General features: G+C 47.6%; 1 protein-coding gene across 2 annotated transcripts in view; it reads right to left on the bottom strand.

Annotated features, from left to right (window-relative positions):
• LOC140408720 (protein FAM47E) overlaps positions 1 to 20,754 on the bottom strand; it is a 72,781-nt gene extending 52,027 nt beyond the window's left edge. Inside the window, exons 1-4 of one of the 2 annotated variants that reach the window (XM_072496321.1) lie at positions 20,550 to 20,754; positions 18,207 to 18,582; positions 16,806 to 16,948; positions 13,376 to 13,532 (exon numbers count right to left, since the gene is read on the bottom strand). In XM_072496321.1, coding sequence (XP_072352422.1) covers positions 13,376 to 13,532; positions 16,806 to 16,948; positions 18,207 to 18,582; positions 20,550 to 20,635 — 762 coding nt within the window. In that variant the 5' untranslated portion in view covers positions 20,636 to 20,754. Of the gene's footprint in view, positions 1 to 13,375; positions 13,536 to 16,805; positions 16,949 to 18,206; positions 18,583 to 20,549 lie in introns of both variants that reach the window. The other variant, XM_072496320.1, reaches the window with a different exon arrangement.
• Between the last annotated feature and the right edge of the window lie 1,029 nt (positions 20,755 to 21,783).

The following is a 21,783-nucleotide window of genomic DNA, read 5'->3' as shown; positions in this document are numbered from 1 at the left end:
TGGCAATGAGAATAGAGGAATGTGTCCCGGGGGTGGTTCATGAAGACCAAACTGGGTTTGTGAAGGGGAGACAGCTGAACACGAACATACGGAGGTTGTTAGGCGTAATGATGATGGCCCCACCAGAGGGTGAAACGGAGATAGTAGTGGCGATGGATGCCGAGAAAGCATTTGATAGAGTGGAGTGGGATTATCTGTGGGAGGTGTTGAGGAGATTTGGGTTCGGAGAGGGGTATGTTAGATGGGTGCAGCTGTTGTATAGGGCCCCAGTGGCGAGTGTGGTCACGAATGGACGGGGATCGGCATATTTTCGGCTCCACAGAGGGACAAGGCAGGGATGTCCTCTGTCCCCATTACTGTTTGCACTGGCGATTGAGCCCCTGGCGATAGCGCTGAGAGGTTCCAAGGGATGGAGGGGAATACTTAGGGGAGGAGAAGAACACCGGGTATCTTTATACGCGGATGATCTGCTACTATATGTGGCGGATCCAGCGGAGGGGATGCCAGAAATAATGCGGATACTTGGGGAGTTTGGGGATTTTTCAGGGTATAAATTGAACATGGGAAAGAGTGAGCTGTTTGTGGTGCATCCAGGGGAGCAGAGTAGAGAAATAGAAGACCTACCGTTGAGGAAGGTAACAAGAGACTTTCGTTACCTGGGGATCCAGATAGCTAAGAATTGGGGCACATTGCACAGGCTAAATTTGACGCGGTTGGTGGAACAGATGGAGGAAGATTTCAAGAGATGGGACATGGTAGCATTGTCAATGGCAGGGAGGGTGCAGGCAGTTAAGATGGTGGTCCTCCCGAGATTCCTTTTTGTGTTTCAGTGTCTCCCGGTGGTGATCACGAAGGCTTTTTTCAAAAGGATAGAAAAGAGTATTATGGGTTTTGTTTGGGCCGGGAAGACTCCGAGAGTGAGGAAGGGATTCTTACAGCGTAGTAGGGATAGGGGGGGGCTGGCACTACCGAGCCTAAGTGAGTATTATTGGGCCGCTAATATTTCAATGGTGAGTAAGTGGATGGGAGAGGAGGAAGGAGCGGCGTGGAAGAGATTAGAGAGGGCGTCCTGTAGGGGGACCAGCCTGCAGGCTATGGTGACAGCCCCATTGCCGTTCTCACCAAGGAACTATACCACGAGTCCGGTGGTGGTAGCTACACTGAAGATTTGGGGACAGTGGAGACGACATAGGGGAAAGACCGGAGCACTGGGGGGGTCCCCGATAAGAAACAACCATAGGTTTGCCCCGGGGGGAATGGATGGGGGATATGGAATGTGGCAAAGAGCAGGTATAACGCAATTGAAAGATCTATTTGTGGATGGGAAGTTTGCGAGTCTGGGAGCGCTGACCGAGAAATATGGGTTGCCCCAAGGGAATGCATTCAGGTACATGCAATTGAGGGCTTTTGCGAGGCAGCAGGTGAGGGAATTCCCGCAGCTCCCGACACAAGAGGTGCAGGACAGAGTCATCTCAAAGAAATGGGTGGGGGACGGTAAGGTGTCGGATATATATAGGGAATTGAGAGACGAAGGGGAGACTATGATGGACGAACTAAAAGGGAAATGGGAAGAAGAGCTAGGGGAGGAGATTGAGGAGGGGATGTGGGCAGATGCCCTAAACAGGGTAAACTCGTCGTCCTCGTGCGCCAGGCTAAGCCTGATTCAGTTTAAGGTATTACACAGGGCACATATGACTGGAACACGGCTCAGTAAATTTTTTGGGGTGGAGGATAGGTGTGCGAGGTGCTCGAGAAGCCCAGCGAATCATACCCATATGTTTTGGTCATGCCCGGCACTACAGGGGTTTTGGATGGGGGTGACAAAGGTGCTTTCGAAAGTAGTAGGAGTCCAGGTCGAACCAAGCTGGGGGTTGGCTATATTTGGGGTTGCACAAGAGCCGGGAGTGCAGGAGGCGAAAGAGGCCGATGTTTTGGCCTTTGCGTCCCTAGTAGCCCGGCGCAGAATATTGCTAATGTGGAAAGAAGCCAAGCCCCCGGGGGTGGAGACCTGGATAAATGATATGGCGGGGTTCATAAAGTTAGAGCGGATTAAGTTCGTCCTAAGGGGGTCGGCTCAAGGGTTTACAAGGCGGTGGCAACCGTTCGTCGAATATCTTGCGGAAAGATAGATAGGGGAGAACAAAGAAGGCAGCAGCAGCAGCCCAGAACTTGGGGTGTGGGGGGGGGGGGGGGGGGGGGGGGGGGGGTGTGGCCTGAGACAAGGCAGTTGCCAATTAGGGCTAGTTTTTATTTTTGTTATTTAATATTTATTTATTTGTTGTTGTTTTCTTTTGTTCTTGTTTAAATAAAAAAGGTCATTATTATCTGTATTGTTATAATGTTGTGTAAAGGATGCACAATGTACTGTGTTGGTTGACCAAAAATTTTCAATAAAATATTATTTAAAAAAAAAAGATGCTCCGCAAAGAAGTAGAGGGCATACATCGTATGAGTAAAGTCGATGTATGCGAGGTGGAGAAAGAGAATCTGGAATTAAGGAGGAAATTAGCAGCAAAGGACGGAGAGGTGTCTGACGCCAAACGGGGTCACCAGTCTTGTCTGGCGCATTTGAGTAGTTTCCAGTCCCAGTATGAAAAGACTTATCAGGACACGCAGCGTGCAGCCCTGGTAAAGAAAGAAACAGAGAAGCAGGTGGAGATGCTACAAAAACAATGTAGTGATCTCAAGGCAGCCTTGAGAGCGCTCCACGCTGCAACTACAGAACAAAGGCAGAGCACCATAGACCATGCAAAGTGCCGGAAGCAAATTGCAGACCTGCAATCACTGCTTTCTGTCCAAAAAGGATTTCAAGAAACCTTTGGGGAAAAGCTAGACCAAGAAGACGGCCCTGATTGGGAAGAATTACAGGAAACCGCACAGAGATATGTTCAGGGAACATGTGCGCAGGGAAAGCCCCAAAGGAGAAAAGCACCCCCACCCCCCACACAGCAGGAAGTTCAGGCTCCCATGAACCCTGTAACAACCCACCGCACAGCCACATCGGACGAGGCGGAATTTCTATATTCCACCCCCCTAACAGTGACCCAATTACGGGACGCGTGTGCAAAAATCTCACCGTTCCTCCCCGCTTCAGACCCCCACCATTTCTTTGCCACCGTCAAACATCAGGCGACCATGTACGGCCTGGAGGAGAACGAGCAGGTAAAACTCATGGTTCTAAGTTTGGATCCATCAGTAGCAGCAGCCCTTCCCGACCCACAGAACGTAGGAGGAGGCACCCTTGCAGAAATGCATACCGCGATCCTGGATGCGATCAGGTATAACCGGGGTGACCCCGTAGATGGCCTAAATAAGTGTAGGCAGAAGAAGTCTGAGCACCCCACAGCATTTGCAGGACGCCTGTGGATTCACTTCGAAGCCGTTTTTGGAAACGTAGACCTTATTGTCCCCAGACAATATGGCCAAATGGACCCGCACCCTTATCTCCCATGCCACAGATGCAGGACAGAATGCCTGTAATAGTTATGATCCCTCAGAAGAGGCCCATAACAAGAAGTGGGTGGTTAAAAGATTGTCCCGCGTTTGGGAGCAGTCTGTTCAGAATAAACCCGCCGCTAAATCCACCGTGGAAAAGCAAGCCACCGCAGACATACAGGCAGTAAGAACCACTCCTCACAACCCCGCCTGGGTAAATGAGGGAAAGAACAGCCCCCCAGCCAAATCACAAGAATGTTACAACTGCGGACAGTTGGGACATTTTGCAAAAGAGTGCAATGGCCCCAAAAAGCCACAGAGAGCCCAACAAACAGGCACTCTGAATAAGAAAAAGGCTGAGCCCATCCATAGCGTTAGCGCCCGTTTGGATCAGACAGACTTGACTGAAACAGACTGACGGTGTACGGGCTCCCCCAGTTGGGTCTGCGACACCCTTTGGGATAGGTCAGAACGACCCGTAGTCGCAGCAACGATTCAGTGACAGCCTATCGAGTTTCTTTGGGACACAGGAGGGTCCCGCACCACCATAAATTCCTCCACCCTTTTTCAAAAGGACACGTGGCCCACTACAGCCACTATCACCCTCAGCGGTTTTACAGGCCACTCACAGCAGGGACACATCACAGCCCCTGTATCCATCCAAATCGGAACTATAACCACAAAACACCCCGTAGTTTTAGTAGACCTGCCCCACACAGCAGAACACATCCTGGGGATTGATTTTATGAATTCCCACCACCTATCCTTCGATCCAGTCAACCAGTGTGTCTGGAAGATGGCGAAATCCGCTAGAGCCCCCGCAACGCTCACCATAGGGGACTATATGAACAAAATTAGCGCAGTGGGCGAGTTTTGGTTCAACCCCACCACACTTAGCACGGACAAGCAGGTTAGGGCAGTCCTGCAAAAGAACAGGGCAGCATTCGCGACCCACAAGCACGACTGTGGACGGATGACGGGCTCCGTGCAAATAACAGGACCTGACCCTAGAAACAGTACGGATTTCCCCTAGAAGCAGAGGGAGAAATCTCAAAAGTAATCACGAGCTTATTAGAGCAGGGCGTACTAAGATCAGTAGCCTCTACTAATAATGCCCCAATTTGGCCAGTAAGAAAGCCTGACGGATCATGGCGCCTAACCATTGATCATGGTGCCTAACCATTGATTATCGGGAACTCAATAAAGTCACCCCCGCAGCAACTCCCACCGTAGCAACAAGTCCTGAGACCATGCTCAGACAGGGACTCAATTTCACGGTTTTGGACGTCAGTAATGGATTCTGGTCCATTCCATTGGCAAAGGCGTGCCAGTACAAATTTGCCTTCACCTTCAAAGCGCAGAAATACACGTGGACATGCCTGCCACAAGGCTCCCACAACTCCCCCTCCATTTTCCACCGACAGCTGGCGAATGGACTAGCGAAATGTTCTCGCCCCGAATGTCTGGTACAGTATGTAGATGATCTACTACTGCAGACAGACACTAAGGAAGAGCACATTGAGCTTCTGTCCGAACTCCTGGAATTGTTACATTCCTTTGGATGTAAAGTCAACCCCAAAAAGGCCCAGATATTGGAAGAAAATGTGGTATATTTGGGTACAATTATCACACACGGCAAACGCGAGATCGAGCATAAAAGAATTGACTTGATCGCTAAATTGCCCCTTCCCCAGAACATTTCAGCCCTCCGGTCGTTTTTAGGACTGGTTGGCTACTGTCGAAACCACATTGACGGTTTCGCCAGCAAGGCAGCACCCCTCTCGGACCTCCTAAAGAAAGGAGCCCCCTGGGATTGGCTTCCGCAGCATACGGATGCTGTGGGATCGTTAAAACAGGCGCTCATAGCCGCCCCCGCACTACAAGTTCCAGACCCGCTTTCCCCTTACGCAATTGAGGTAGCGACCACAGACCGCACCCTTTCAGCCGTGCTCCTCCAGGAACGGCACGACCAGTTAAGACCCGTAGCTTACGCCTCCCGACTTTTAGATGCTGTGGAGCAGGGATTTTCAGCCTGTGAGAGGCACCTGCTAGCAGTTTTCTGGGCAGTCCAGTAATTTTCCTACATTACCGGACTGAACCCCATCACCATTTTGACCGAACACAGCTCCACCCAACTTTTACTGGACGGACGACTTAAGGACAGTACCGTCAGCCAAATACGCGCGGCTAGATGGACCCTTCTCTTGCAGGGACGGGACATCACAGTAAAACGGACAAAGACACACACCTACTTAGCGGACAATTTGCAGTACCCCGGAACCCCCCATGAGTGTGAAATCATCTCTCCACTCCACAATACAATATAGCAAGAACACCCCACAGAAAAATAGCAGATTCATCTCAGAGCCCCCCTCACTCGGACACGTGTGAACCCATTAGGATCTATGTGGATGGATCTTCCACAGTCTTAGATGGACAGCGCATAACAGGTTGCGGGATTTATGTTGAGGACGCGCAGGGACGCGCCCTCGAGGAAATAGCATTAAAACTCCTGGGACTCTTAGGCGCGCAGGCAGCAGAGCCTGCGGCCATCGCGTACATATTAGACCACCCAGATTCCTTCCCCAGCCCAGCAGACATATATTCAGACAGCCTCTATGTCTGCAACAGCCTCACTGAATTTCTGCCCCTCTGGGAAACAAGAGGATTTGTTTCCGCGGACGGGAAACCCCTCCCCTCAGCCCCATTACTCCGCCATATTCTAGAGAAAGCCCAGAACAGGACTTTTGGCATCATAAAAGTCCGCAGCCACCATCGTTCCTCCCCCCCCCCCTGGAAATGTAAAAGCCGACGCACCGGCTAAAGCAGGATCCAGGCATGGGTACTTTTGGAAACCCCCCGAAAGCGCGCCAGTGAGTGCGCCAGTGAGTGCAGTTCAGGTCACGCAGACTAGGATCGAGGATCTAGTAGAGGCCCAGAAGCAGGATAGCGCTCTCACTGAGATCGTGAAAGGGAAGTTTCCATCCTCCTACGAGAGGTTCAGAAATACACTAACCACACATGACGGTGTGGTGTTAAAGGACACCCTTTATGTAGTTCCTGAGCAGGATAGGAACCAAATGATTTGTTTATTCCATGATGGTCATGGACACCAGGGAATCGATCCCACCACAGCCCACCTCAAACAGCTTTGTTGGTGGCCAAATCTCAAGGAAGATGTATCCCATTACATTGAGAATTGCCTTATCTGCGCGCAGAACAACCCTGATAGATATGCCAAAAAGGCCCAACTCAGCCACACCCGACCCGTTAACGGCCCCTGGACTAACCTCCAGATCGATTTTATAGGTCCATTGGCCCCTTGCAGGAATGGCTATAAATATGTTCTGGTGGTCTAAGACACCTTTACCAAGTGGGTGGAAGCATTTCCAGCCCGCACCAACACCGCGAAAACCACAGCCAAAATCCTAACACACCACATCTTTCCAAGATAGAGACTCCCCCGCAGTATTGAATCGGACCAAGGTTCTCACTTTACGGGACGGGTCATGCAGAACGTCCTCACGATATTTGGAATCACCCAAAAATTCCACATAGCGTACCACCCACAGTCGAGTGGTATCGTGGAGCGCATGAATCGGACCCTAAAAACCACCCTCAGAAAAATGGTCCAGCAGAACAACACCACTTGGGATTCAGTCCTCCCTTTTGCGCTGATGTTTTTGCGTAACACTGTTTCCACCTCCACAGGTTACACCCCACACACTCTCATGACCGGACGCCCCATGAAAGGGACAGAAGAATACTGGTTAGGTTTAGACCTGACCAGCCCTGAAGTAACGGCCCTCACCCACGAGAAAGCCATGGAACAATTAGTGGCAAATGTAAAAACGGCTCAGTTAGTAGCCGCAGTTAAACTGGGCACCAAAACGAAACAGAGCAAGGCTTGTTTCGATAAGGCAGTGCATGCAACGGAGTATGATATCGGACAGCAAGTGATGCTGTCTGTATATAACCCCAGCACATTCCTGTCTCCAAAATACTCGGGTCCGTACTCCATTGCGGATAAAGTAAGCCCATCAGTGTACAAAATAAAATACCCAAATGGTAAGACTGCGTGGTTTCATATAAACCAGTTAAAGGCTTATGGAACACAGTCAAACCACACACACCACATCATGCCTGACGCAGCAGATCACACCCCGCCCACAGCCAACGTAACCCGACCAACCCCCACCACCTCCAGCCCAGCCATGGACTCGACCTCGACTCCACCCCCAAAATATACACTCCGCCCCGGAACGCCCACAGACTGCAGCAGCAGAGACAGCGACTGTGACTCGGACGATGGCCACAGCACGCCTCTCTACTATCCCCATGCAACCGGACCCACACCCAGCGACTCCGAATCCGATCCAACTGATCCCTTCCTGATCACTTATCTCAACAAATCCCACCACCGACCACCGAACCACACGGACGACCCCGACTTTGTCCCCACACAACTCGACCCAATCCATTGGTACCGCGACAACTCCTGCAGACTCGTCCGCAACGGCGAGAGCGACCCCAACTCACACCAAGCAGCCCTTTCCACCCTAATCCACTCCAGAGTTTGGCACCCGGGAGAAGGGGATGACCTCGAGTCTGACTCCCAAACCGCCAACCCCTTTGCGACCCTGTTCGCAACTGAGAACTGAGGTGTCCACATGATGATTCAAAGGAGATGCTTGGGAAAAGTGTTGTCCTTCCTGATGGAACCTGCAGAATGTTTTATGTTGTTCGTACGTTTGTTTAAGTGTTGTTCGTCCAACAGGAGAATTGTTTTCCAGACGCTTGTTCAGCGGAACCAACTTATCTGCAGATACCTGGTCAACAGACCACACGCTTGTTCAGAGGAACTAGCTTTTCAGCTGATACTTGTTCGGGTATCAGACACCCGATCGTAGCTGCTCTTGTGATTCAAGGATAGAATCACTGTAGCAACCCCACCACGATGACTACATTTTTGCCCGTTCTTGTCGGTTGCTCAGGCAGTGGAGAAACGGCGTGAGACCCGCCCTGCCTGGGGAACCCCCCATTGGTCAAACACGCTCGGGTAGGGGAGATACGGCATTGGTAGCCGCCCTACCCGGGGACTCCATCCAAATCTTACCCGTTGCGGCCAATACGCACCTCATTCGACATTTTCCTTTCAAAAAGTTTTATTTATTTAGGTAACCTTTAGGTTGCTGCCATATGCTATTTACATCCTAGAACATTTGGATGATAAATCAGCACTGGTCATGATTGGGAAGTGTGCCGTGTCCTAAAATTTGTTTTGAAAAAAAAAATGAGGGAGTCACACATAGTGACCAATTATAAGGGAATAATTGGCCCCAAAGGACAGACACACTAACATACCGGATATTAAACCAAGGTAGTTACAGATGCTATGCTTGTTTTACAGAACTCCAGAAGCTCCAGGACCGGAGAAAACAAAGACCAAAAGAAAGAAAAGGAAAGAGGGCAGCCATGAGGACGTCTTTCATCGTGCTCAACATTTTTTTTATGGACACTTGGTTGCACGGGAACGTGAACCCCATGACTTCAAACCTCCCAGCCGTTAATGTTTCACTGCCCCGCAGTACCGAGAGCCCAGTCACCAGCCACTCTGCATTATCCTGGTGTGCCAAGTTCATAACCTGGTACTCCCTGTCCTACGTAATCGAAGCACTGTTAGCGTTGGCGATACTCTGCTGTGTAGTGCAGACTATGCGCCTCCGAAAATGGCGAAGGAGAGCCTACCGCGCTCGAACCCCGGTGTATAGGATCAGATCCCCTATATTTGGTTACGACCAGACCCCCGACCCCCGCGAATGAAATAATAAAGAGCATTCACTTGCATTATGACTGTAAATAAAGGAATGTACAAACTGTTCATGAAAAAAAAACACTGTATGATCCTGAGCTTGACTGCCAAGCCAGGAAAGATTATGGAATGATGTGATTTTGTTGTATGTTTTAGGAAGATAGGATAATGCAATGTTTATTGAGTATAGTGTAATAAGGTAAAATTAGAGGTTCCGAGTTTGTTATTTTATAATGCATGTCCCTGCCTGACATAGCGCCCTTAGATTTTTAGGAAAAATGTTTGTGCATAGCTAGGGTCAGAGCAGTGGCCATGTAGGAGGTGTCCCCCCTGGTCAGGGAATGGAAGAAAAAAATGTTTATGTGATCCTTCATGCTTCGCATTAGGATTACAAGGAGGGAATATAGCCACATAAAATGGCTGATTCCCGATTAAAATGGTCAAACCCCGATCCAAAATGGCGAACGGCAGAGGCTGATGGGAAAATCAGCCAACAGGACTCAAACGGACAGCTGCAGGTAAAACAGTGTATTCGCCTCTGGGGGAATCCAGACAGATCGATACCTGCAGCCATTAACACCACAACAACCCAGCCATCTGCATAGTAAGCAGCCATCCCCGGGAACAATTGCTACACATTAGCAACATAAAGCTACTCCAGACCTCTCGCCGCCAGGAGAGGCTGACACAAAGAAAGGTGGGCGACCACCCCCCGATCAAGGAATCGCCCCATTATTGGAGCATATCGAACCAAGTGATTGGGACCAAGTCCAATCACTTGGAACCAGGGTCAAGGTCCACCCCGAGAGGCGGGAAGCCCCTGGGGACTATAAGAATAGGGGCCAAGTTCAGCTCGACCCTTCTCTTCCTGCTCGCAACCTTCGCAAGAACCTTCGATAAAGAAAACCGTAAGTTTGACTCCAGCAATCGCTACCCGATAGACACTCCTAACCATCGACCTTTATCAGCCTTTGAATCCTGCGGGCTCAGGACCAATTCGAAAGACCAGTCGTTTCCCTGACCTGGTGGGCCATTCCTAAAGTTAAGTATTGGCCTGTTAGTTGTAGGCATTAGTCTAGAAGTAGCATTATTGTATAAGTATTAATTGCTGTATATAATAAATGACCGTTGATTTAATTCTTACTAAGCGGTGTGTTGCATTATTAATCATTACTTGGACTTGAACCACGTGGCGGTATCAGAAAGATACCTGCCGACTCGTGAGCAAAGGTGACAGTATTAGAGGTAATAAACTAAGGCTAAAAAGAGCAACAGTATGTACCAGTCAGGCAGGAAGGAAGTGGTCGAGCAAGGGAACCGTGGTTTACTAAAGCAGTCAAAACACTTGTCAAGAGGAAAAAGGAGGCTTATGTAAAGATGATACATGAAGGTTCAGTTAGGGCGCTCGAGGGTTACAAGTTAGCTAGGAAGGACCTAAAGAGAGAGCTAAGAAGAGCCAGGAGGGGACATGAGAAGTCTTTGGCAGGTAAGATCAAGGATAACCCTAAAGCTTTCTATAGAAATGTCAGGAATAAACGAATGACTAGGGTAAGAGTAGGGCCTGTCAAGGACAGTAGTGGGAAGTTGTGCTTGGAGTCCGAGGAGATAGTAGAGGTGCTAAATGAATATTTTTCATCAGTATTCACACAGGAAAAAGACAATGTTGTCGAGGAGAATACTGAGATTCAGGCTATTAGACTAGAAGGGCTTGAGGTTCATAAGGAGGAGGTGTTAGCAGTTCTGGAAAGTGTGAAAATAGATAAGTCCCCTGGGCCGGATGGGATTTATCCTAGGATTCTCTGGGAAGCTCGGGAGGAGATTGCTGAGCCTTTGGCTTTGATCTTTAAGTCATCTTTGTCTACAGGAATAGTGCCAGAAGACTGGAGGATAGCAAATGTTGTCCCCTTGTTCAAGAAGGGGAGTAGAGACAACCCCGGTAACTATAGACCAGTGAGCCTTACTTCTGTTGTGGGCAAAATCTTGGAAAGGTTTATAAGAGATAGGATGTATAATCATCTGGAAAGGAATAATTTGATTAGAGATAGTCAACACGGTTTTGTGAAGGGTAGGTTGTGCCTCACAAACCTTATTGAGTTCTTTGAGAAGGTGGCCAAACAGGTGGATGAGGGTAAAGCAGTTGATGTGGTGTATATGGATTTCAGTAAAGCGTTTGATAAGGTTCCCCACGCTAGGCTACTGCAGAAAATACGGAGGCATGGGATTCAGGGTGATTTAGCGGTTTGGATCAGAGATTGGCTAGCTGGAAGAAGACAAAGGGTGGTGGTTGATGGGAAATGTTCAGACTGGAGTCCAGTTACTAGTGGTGTACCACAAGGATCTGTTTTGGGGCCACTGCTGTTTGTCATTTTTATAAATGACCTGGAGGAGGGCGTAGAAGGATGGGTGAGTAAATTTGCAGATGACACTAAAGTCGGTGGAGTTGTGGACAGTGCGGATGGATGTTACAAGTTACAGAGGGACATAGATAAGCTGCAGCGCTGGGCTGAGAGGTGGCAAATGGAGTTTAATGCAGAAAAGTGTGAGGTGATTCATTTTGGAAGGAATAACAGGAAGACAGAGTACTGGGCTAATGGTAAGATTCTTGGCAGTATGGATGAGCAGAGAGATCTCGGTGTCCATGTACATAGATCCCTGAAAGTTGCCACCCAGGTTGAGAGGGTTGTTAAGAAGGCGTACGGTGTGTTAGCTTTTATTGGTAGAGGGATTGAGTTTCGGAGCCATGATATCATGTTGCAGCTGTACAAAACTCTGGTGCGGCTGCATTTGGAGTATTGCGTGCAATTCTGGTCGCCGCATTATAGGAAGGATGTGGAAGCATTGGAAAGGGTGCAGAGGAGATTTACCAGAATGTTGCCTGGTATGGAGGGAAGATCTTATGAGGAAAGGCTGAGGGACTTGAGGCTGTTTTCATTAGAGAGAAGAAGGTTAAGAGGTGACTTAATTGAGGCACACAAGATGATCAGAGGATTGGATAGGGTGGACAGTGAGAGCCTTCTTCCTCGGATGGTGATGTCTAGCACGAGGGGACATAGCTTTAAGTTGAGGGGAGATAGATATAAGACAGGTGTCAGAGGTAGGTTCTTTACTCAAAGAGTAGTAAGGGCGTGGAATGCCCTGCCTGTAACAGTAGTGGACTCGCCAACACTAAGGGCATTCAAATGGTAATTGGACAGATAAATGGACGATAAGGGAATAGTGTAGATGGGCTTTAGAGTGGTTTCACAGGTTGGCGCAACATTGAGGGCCAAAGGGCCTGTACTGCGCTGTAATGTTCTATGTTCTATAAACGTATGCAGGGTTCACATAACAAAGGGGATATCTCACATGACAGTGGCCTGGATGAGCAGATTCGTTGGGGTGGAAGACAAACATGCAAAATGTGCGGGAGGACCAGCGAACCATGTCCACATGTGCTGGGCATGTCCGAAGCTTAGGGAATTTTGGCAGGGGTTTGCAGATGTCATGTCCACGGTGTTAAAAACAAAGGTGGCACTGAGTCCAGAGGTGGCGATTTTCGGGGTGTCAAGACCCGGGAGGAGAAAGAGGCAGACGTTATGGCCTTTGCTTCCCTGGTAGCCCAGAGACGGATACTATTAGCTTGGAGGGACTCAAAGCCCCCAAAGTCGGAGACCTGGCTATCGGACATGGCTAGCTTTCTCTGTTTGGAGAAAATCAAGTTCGCCTTGAGAGGTTCACTGTTAGGGTTCGCCCAGAGGTGGCAACCGTTCGTCGACTTCTTCGCAGAAAATTAATCGTCAGCAGAAGGGCGGGGTGGGGGGGGGTTAGTTTAGTTTAGAGTAGGGGGTTAATAAAGGTGGGACCTGTAAGGGAGGGAGACGGCTTTGCACTATGTTTATAGTTTCATGTACATTGTTTATTGTGTTGTTGTTATAATACCAAAAAATACCTCAATAAAATGTTTATTATAAAAAAAACAAAGGGGATATCACTGTCAGCAGGAATACGTCGCAGCAACCAACACTTAACAAAAATAGTTTTTTTGAAGTAGTCAGCTGATCCAAGAGATCAGTGCATCAAAACAAAACAGCTTTGCCGACAATATCCTTCACATTAATTATCTTTTTCATATATATTTGTTATACTTACCAGAGAGGTAACCCAGTCACAAAATTCCTTTGTTATTTGTTTAATTTCTTCATCCTGTTGTGGTGACGTGTCCCATTTTAGTTTGGTTTTCTGGTCTTCTTTCTGTGTCCCTCTAAACAGAATCCACTTATATGGGTTTCGATTCTCCGACTCTTCACTGCTGTACAACCCAAGCACCAATAATTATTGAAACTGCTTGTTTCAGTAGAAATATATCACATAATTTTAAGGCTGGCCGACTTAGTACTGCAATAAAAATACCTTGGTGTTTTAAATTAAGGATTCATGCTGAGATTTGGCTTTGCAAAATGACATCAGATTTTACATGGTCGCCTGTTGAGTCCACCATGGTTTTGCAACACTTAAGAACCTGAATTTGGTGACTGAACAGATATGTGGGTTTATGGCATAGGTTTTCCACAACTACCAACAGGAACGAAAGATCCACCCCATTCCGAGCCTTTTCTTCTTTCCAGTACATCTGCCTCACTTACCATGCCAAAGGCACTGCAGAAAACTGACATTAACAAAGCAGCTTTTTAAAATTACTTAAGGCAACCATGATGCTTGCACATATATAGGCTTATAAAATCCCCCAGAGTTTTGTGCCTTCCCCAGGAGGCTGGATGAATGAATAGGGGTATGGGGTGGGTAACAGAATCCCTACAGTGCAGAAGGAGGCCAATTGAGTTTGCACCGGCTCTCTGAAAGAGCACCTTACCTAGGCCCACGCCCCTGCAAACCCTTAATCCCCCCTAACCTTTGAACACTAAGGGAACATTTAGCATGGCCAATTCACCTAACTTGCAGATTTTTGGACTGTGGGAGGAATCAGGAGCACTTGGAGGAAACCCACGCACACACATGGGGCGAATGTACAAACTCCACATAGACAGTTACCCAAGGTTGGAATTGAGCCCGGGTCCCTGGCGCTGTGAGGAAGCAGTGTTAACCACTGTGCCACAATGCCGCCTCGATGATTTTGTGCAGTTGAGAAGTTGATACACAAGGCTAAGATGGACCAGGCTCTGTGGACCAGCTGCTCTACTGTTTAATTTCATTATATAAAATAAAAGGCCAAATATCCTTTGATAATTTCTTTGCAGCCTGAGGTGTGATAGGACAGGACTCTAAGGTAGTGCTTTGCTGAGAGCCTGACTCTGCTTCAAATTCTCAGGTGGGAACCATTTCAATATGGGGACATATGTATCTGCACCGAATCTGGCACGACTGGAGTGTTTGTGCTAGTAGCAGCCAACAATTTCACCTTGTTGTTAGGTTACATGCCTAGCTTCTCCAGCTGAAGATGCCTCACAATACAAACATATTGAAGAAATTTGTCAGTGAAACTTTCCCAACAACAATCGATCGCTCTGCAATCAATGTCTTTAATAAATCAACATTTAATGAGATTATACCCCTTATTTTCCCCGAGATCTGGTCCTGGCACACCAATATGTTGGCATCTTAGCATTTTGGTCCACCCATTCCAATTGCACCTCCTCTGCCCTTTCCCAAGCCTACAAAATGTCAGTGCAATAGCACTTTAAACTAGTTTTCTTTAATTAGCATTGAGCGGCATATGAGCAGGCAAAATATAATGCAGCACGACGGGTACTGCTCCAAGAAAACCATGGAAAGACATGTACAGGAAAGTGGAAAGACAGTGATTATTCTTTCAATGTGCGTGCTATTCATAGCAAACAGGTGGGAAAAGAAGGTGGTGTTTTCTGAGAGAATTCTCCCGTGCAGCAACCAACATGTTCGTGGAAGATCCACGTCGTTTTACTGTAGACAATTAGGAGAATCACAATGTTCCAAAATCATAGCCATACTGCCACAAGGAAGAAATAAAAATTATTTTGATGGGAGGGTGGGCTGTGAGGAGGATGCAGAGATCATTCAGTGTGATTTGAGCAAGTGGGCAAATGAATGGCAGATGCAGTATAATTTGGATAAATGTGAGTTTATCCACCTTGGTAGAAAAAATGGGAAGGCAGATTATTATCTGAATAGCCATAAATCAGGAGGGGGAATATGCAACAAAACCTGAGTGTCATCGTACACAGTTTCTGAAGGTAAGCATGGAGATGTAGCAGGGGGTAAAGAAAGCAAATGGTATGTTGGCCATCGTAGCAAGAGGATTTGAGTACAGGAGCAGGGATTTTTGCTGAAATTCTAAAGGGCCTTGGTGAGGGCACATCTGGAATGTTGTGTGCAGCTTTGGTCTCCTTATCTGAGGAAGGATGCTCTTGCTATAGAGGGAGCGCATCAAAGGTTTACCAGCCTGATTTCTGGGATGGCAAGACTAACGCATAAAGAGAGATTGAATCAGTTAGGATTCTATTCGCTGGAGTTCAGAAGAATAAGGGGAGATCTCTTAGAAACCTATAAAATTCTAGCAGGACTAGACAGGGTAGACATAAGAAGGATGTTTCTATGGTGGGGGGTGTCCAGAACCAGGGGTCACAATCTGAGGATACGGGGTAGACTATTTAGGACAGAAATGAGGAAACATTTCTTCACCCAGAGAATGGTTGGCCTGTGGAATTCGCTACCACAAAAAGGAGTTGTGGATGAAACACTATGATTTCAAGAAGCACTTAGGTATAGCAATTGGGATGAAGGGGATCAAAGGATATGTGGGTAAGGCGAGATCAGGCTATTGAGTTGGATGATCAGCCATGATCATGATAAATGGCACAGCAGGTTTGAAGGGCCAAATGGCCTCCTCCTGCGCCTATTTTCTATGTTTCTATTTCAGTAGACTTCCTAATAACTACCTTAGTGGGCAGCACGGTAGCACAGTGGTTAGCACAGTTGCTTCACAGCTCCAGGGTCCCAGGTTCGATTCCCGGCTTGGGTCACTGTCTGTGCGGAGTCTGCACGTTCTCCCTGTGTTTGCGTGGGTTTCCTCCGGGTGCTCCGGTTTCCTCCCACAGTCCAAATATGTGCAGGTTAGGTGGATTGGCCATGCTAAATTGCCCTTGGTGTCCAAAAAGGTGAGGTGGGGTTGCTGGATTACGGGGATAGGGTGGAGGTGTAGGCTTGGGTAGGGTGTTCTTTCCAAGGCCCGGTGCAGACTCGATGGGCCGAATGACCTCCTTCTACACTGTAAATTCTATGATTACCTTAAGAGCACTGCAAGTGGCTTGGAAACGGGTTCAAACACAAGGGGACACATGGCAAGAGGACCAGAGGGAGGATGAAATTGGGGGAGGGAGCGGGCAGATGCTTCTTTGAGCCAAAAAAAGGTTTGAATTAAAAGATGGATCCATTATGATTTGTAAACAAAGCAGACAGGCTATTTTGGGGGTTTGTTGAATGAGCTGAGCACTTAGTATTTTTACTTCATTATTTTCTCATTATTTTCTGTCGTTTAAATTTGTACTTCATTAAAAACGCTTAAGTAAAGGACAGAGGTACTTACTCTTCTGAGCATTTTGAGCTGTGTGCCTTGTCTTCTTTTAGTTGCGTAACCTGTGCCTTCTCTTCAGCAGGTAACTCTTCACAAATATCCTCACCAGACAAGACCATCTCAGGATCTAGAATACCTACAATTTCCTCAAAGAGCTGGATTGAAAATATTTGTGTTATTCCTCTGATGAAAAGTACATACATGTCTGTAAATTTCTTGAGGCTATTCCTCGTTAATCAGCTAACAAGAAAGTTGGCTCAGGTGGTAGCACTGTCTTTGGATCAGAAAGATGTAGGTTCAAACTTCAGACCAGGATGTGTTCAGGCTAGGCTGAGACTCCAGTGCAGTACCTAGCAAGTACTCCATTGGCATCTTTCAGCTGAAGCACTAAAGTGAAGCCTTGACTATCTGTTTTTTCTTTTCTTTTGTTTGTTTGTGGAATGTAGGCTTCACTGGCTAGGCCAGCATTTATTGCCCATTACTATAGCCCTTGAGATAGTGTTGCTGAGCTGCCTTCTTGAGCCGCTGCAGTTTCTGTGGTGTAGGTGCCACTAGTGAAGGAGATTTTGACCCAGTGAAGGAACAGTGATATATTTCCAAGTCATTATAGTGAGTGCCTTGGAGGGGAACATCCTGGTGGTTGCGCTTCCATGTGTCTATTGTTGCCTTTGTCCTTCTAGGTGGTAGCACTCAGGGGTTTTGAAGGTACTGTCTAAGAAGTCTTGTTGAGTTCCTGCATTGCAGCTTGTAGATAACACACACTGTTTCAGTAGTTTGAGGTATTAGGTTAAACACATAATAACGTGACTTTCTTACATCTGTAGAATGTATCGACAGAAGCCAGGGACTTCTATACCCAATTAGTTTCATAAAATGTCTAAATTTGGGATGGCAGACGCAAAGAGAGGGACAGACTTCTGTGGGGGAACTCCTGGCAGATTAAGTTAATGTGACTGTTTTACACTGCAGCATTTGAATTGGCCCATTTATTTCTCCTACCTATTTTAAAGTGAATAAGTTAATCCAAACAGAAAAATGGGACTTTTTTTCTGTATCAGACAAATTTGTGATGTGTTTTTGAACATTATGCATGTGATTTTAATCCTACCCCTTCAGCCAAAAATCAACTGGTAGACAGTTAGAATTACCTCTGCGAATTACCCACCAAAGTCTTTCTCTCTTCCTGCAGGATCCAATTTTTACCAGCTTAGAATAGACCTACTTTAAATGTGCAGATTGAACTCTGATGATATCATTAAAGCCGGACTGCTATTTTAACCAGAAGCCTAAAGCGAAAGAGCCTTATGCACTCAGCCAAACTAGCAGAAAGAGGAGGTGGCACCACAAGAGGAACAAAAAGTTAAGTCCGTTAAAATCAGACAATGCCAGCTTTTTGACAAAGTTATTTCCTACCTCTGGAGACATTCCTTCTTCCAAATGGGGATAAAGAGCTAATGGATGCTGACTCAAGCCATATTCAATCTCTTCCATCTGTTCTCTCCTCGTCTGTTGTAATGGTAATGACTTGGAAAAACATATCTGTGATTTAGTCAGCCTTTTTGAAACTCTCTGAGCAGGTTTGAAACTCTCTGCCACGTTCTTGAGAAAAGGACTAAGACCAGCGCCTTTCTCACTCTGGATTATTGCTAAATCCTCCTGCAACTGAGGTGGAAACCCATCACGAAAATCATCCAACCCATTTTTCAGGAAACGCCATCGATGTCCATTCAAAGCATCAGACTGCAAGTTATTCTTTCTTAGGATCTTGGTTTTTATCCTCTCCTTGTACCTACAATTTGAATTAAATTTTCAGTTTAATTCATTACCTGAAGCTGTACCACACTAGATCTTTTGTCTCTTTCTCAAAACAGTCCTGGATTTACAGGGCAGATGAATTTTTTATAAGGTCAGCACCACAATCAATATTATGTCTCCTCCAGTAACTAAGATCTGCTGTTCATAGATTTCTTCCACAATAAAAGGGGAAGGGGTGGCTCTGCGTCTGGACTCTGTCAAGGTAAGATAAAGTCGCCATAGTCCCAGATAAACATAGGCTGCTTTTCCCTTTGAGGGGGAGAGCTGACTAGTGGTGATTTAATCTGAGGGTCACCACACCTCAGGCGAGGGGCAAGGTTGAGAAGGTGGGACCTTCATGAATAACCTCAGCCAGTACGGAAATTGCATCCATGCTGCTGGCCTGGTTCTGCATCACTGAGTTAAATCAGCTCCCCCTGGGTTATGTGCAGGGGCACTCAGTGGAGATAGTGAGGAGTCTTACAACACCAAGTTAAAGTCCAACAGGTTTGTTTCAAATCACAAGTTTTCGGAGGATTTGAAACAAACCTGTTGGACTTTAACCTGGTGTTGTAAGACTTCTTACTGTGCTCACCCCAGTCCAACGACGGCATTTCCACATCATGGCTACCATCAGTGGAGATAATGAGGGCAGAAATGCAGATGGAATTGGCTGCAGGTTGTTTTTGAAACATTGTGCAGAAAGCAATGAGACTGGACAAGGAAGGTGACACTTTATAGGCAGTCATGGGAAAGTGTGTGGGATAGGAAGAAATGCAGGAATAAGAGGCACATTGTGATCAATGCTATCAGATGATGCACTGCAGTGATCTTCACGCACCATCATGGTAAAGTCATGAAATTCTTCCAGAACATCAGCCTTTTATCTTTGCATTATGTTGGAGGCATTCGTGCTTTTTACAACCTCACTCTTTCCAGCTAAGTATCTGGCAACCACAGTAGAGGCCAAACAAAAACTTCCCTTCTCCAAATCCCGAAACGGGCGGGATTCTCCCTTGTGGGGACTATGTCCCCATGCCCACCGGAAAACAGGCAAGAATCACTCCGGACTTTTTCCTTGAAGGTCCAGGGTGACTCTCCTTTTTCCAGGGGGCTAGCAGAGCCCCGGCGTGCGTTCTGCAGCTCTGGCTGCCGGCGGGGTCCGGCTAGCCAGAGCGCACAGCCGCACGGTGGCCGCGAGCGTGTCCGCACGCATGCATTTCTGCCCACCTCAGCGCGGGCACCGCCAACATGTCGGAGCCACACAGTGGGCCCGCGCGGAGGAAGGTAGGTCCTTCCCAGATCGGGATGGCCCACCAATCGGTGGCCCCTGATCACGGGCCTGGCCACCGCTGAGGCCCCCCCCAGAGTCAGATACCCCCCACCAGGACCGCCGCCAGGCCGGCATGGTTTACATGTGGTACCACCCAGAGGGAGCTGGGACCCCCAGTGGGAGTTCGGCCAATCGACCTCGGAGAATCGCCGCGGGACCTATTCCAACGGCCCCCGACCAGCGCCGCGACGACTGCGCGCGAGGGCTTGCAGGTCCGCGGAGAATCACGGAATCGCCGGATTTCCAGGGTGAACGGCTATTCTCCGCCTCACGCCGGGCGCGATTCCAGCGGGGAGGGTCGGAGAATCCCGCCCACAAGCTCTGCAAAATCTTTCCTCAATCCTGTCTTACACCTCTTTGCAGAAAACAAGGATGCTATTTGCCAAGTAATGTCGAGGAAGTGCCAACAAAGCGTAAGAAAGGGAAACCTGGAAGTATTTCAGGATTCTAACTGCTGCTGTCAGCAGCACTCCACCTGCCTTCCTTCAAATGGGCAGGAAGGAACGCCTGCTGGCCAGGCTCGCATTATTCTTGTTATTATTAATCTGAAATGAAGAAGTTGCCCACTGCCGGAGCGGGCTAATTCAACAATAACACGGAACCTGAACATGCAGGAGGGAAGCACTCACCACGGCCGAGGAAGTGGCTCCTTGTCGGAACGGATTTTGCTTAACTGGGGTTTCTCAACGAGAAGCGTGTCGTACTTGTGGGCCATTGCCGCGAATACCTAAAGGTCACGGTTAACTGGTGATAGTGTCAGCCCATGAAGATGCTCCCTGGCTTCCCGCCTCAGTCCTGCAGCAGACAGGAGAACTTGGCATCGAGTGTAAACAATGTCGTTGCTAGGATACCCAATTGCAAACCCCGGATGATCAGGTTTATCTTCACCACATGGGGACAGACTGACAAGTATTTCACATCATTGGGCAGCAGAGGTCGCCATTGGCCTGTGAAAGCTCTTTGAAAGACTACCGCCACCGCACCTTCTCCTTACATTCTTTCCCTTTTGCAACTAAACCTCCTTCTGAAAATTGCTATTGCCTCTACTTCCTCCACTCCCTTATCAACTCCCTGCATTAAAACGTGTCCTTATCGCCCCAAATAGATCCTCAGGTTTGCACCGTTAACCGGCGGAAACAATTTATCCCAGTCGAAACTCCTGAATTTTCAACACCTCTGTTAAATTTCCCCATATCTTCTCTGCTCCAAGAACAACAAGCCCGAGTTTCTCTAGTCCCTCCACATATATGGATCCAATCTAGTCAACCTTTTCTGCATCATTTCACGTGACATCCTCCCTAAAGTGTGGTGCCAAGAATTGTTTTATCTTGATTTAGCCATAACTTTTCCTTATTGCTTTGTATTTATATATCTATTTCTAAAGTCAAAGATTCCATGTACGTTAATCAATTTTCTCAGCTTATCCTGCCACCTTCGAAGCTTGTTGGCCAGGCTCGCATTATTCTTGTTATTATTAATCTGAAATGAAGAAGTTGCCCACTGCCGGAGCGGGCTAATTCAACAATAACACGGAACCTGAACATGCAGGAGGGAAGCACTCACCACGGCCGAGGAAGTGGCTCCTTGTCGGTCTCTGATCCTGCTGCCTCTTCAAAATTCAATGGTTTACCTCTTTCTTCCTTCTAACATGCATCACTAAAATGTAATCTGCCCTGCGTCTGCCCAGTTTACCAATTTGTGTTCCTGAAGTCTGCTTTTATCCTCTTCACTGGATTTGCTATATTTGCTAGTTTTGTGTCAACTGCAAACTTTGAAATTATGCCTCCCATTCCGAAGTCAGTTTATTGATATGTATCAAAAGGATCAGAACGGTCGCGATGTTTACTTTGGAACATCGGAGGA

The sequence above is a fragment of the Scyliorhinus torazame genome, chromosome 3, assembly GCF_047496885.1.
Source record: "Scyliorhinus torazame isolate Kashiwa2021f chromosome 3, sScyTor2.1, whole genome shotgun sequence".
Classification (NCBI taxonomy): domain Eukaryota; kingdom Metazoa; phylum Chordata; class Chondrichthyes; order Carcharhiniformes; family Scyliorhinidae; genus Scyliorhinus; species Scyliorhinus torazame.
The sequence above is the reverse complement of the archived record's forward strand: the minus strand, read 5'-3'. Positions and strand labels throughout refer to the sequence as shown.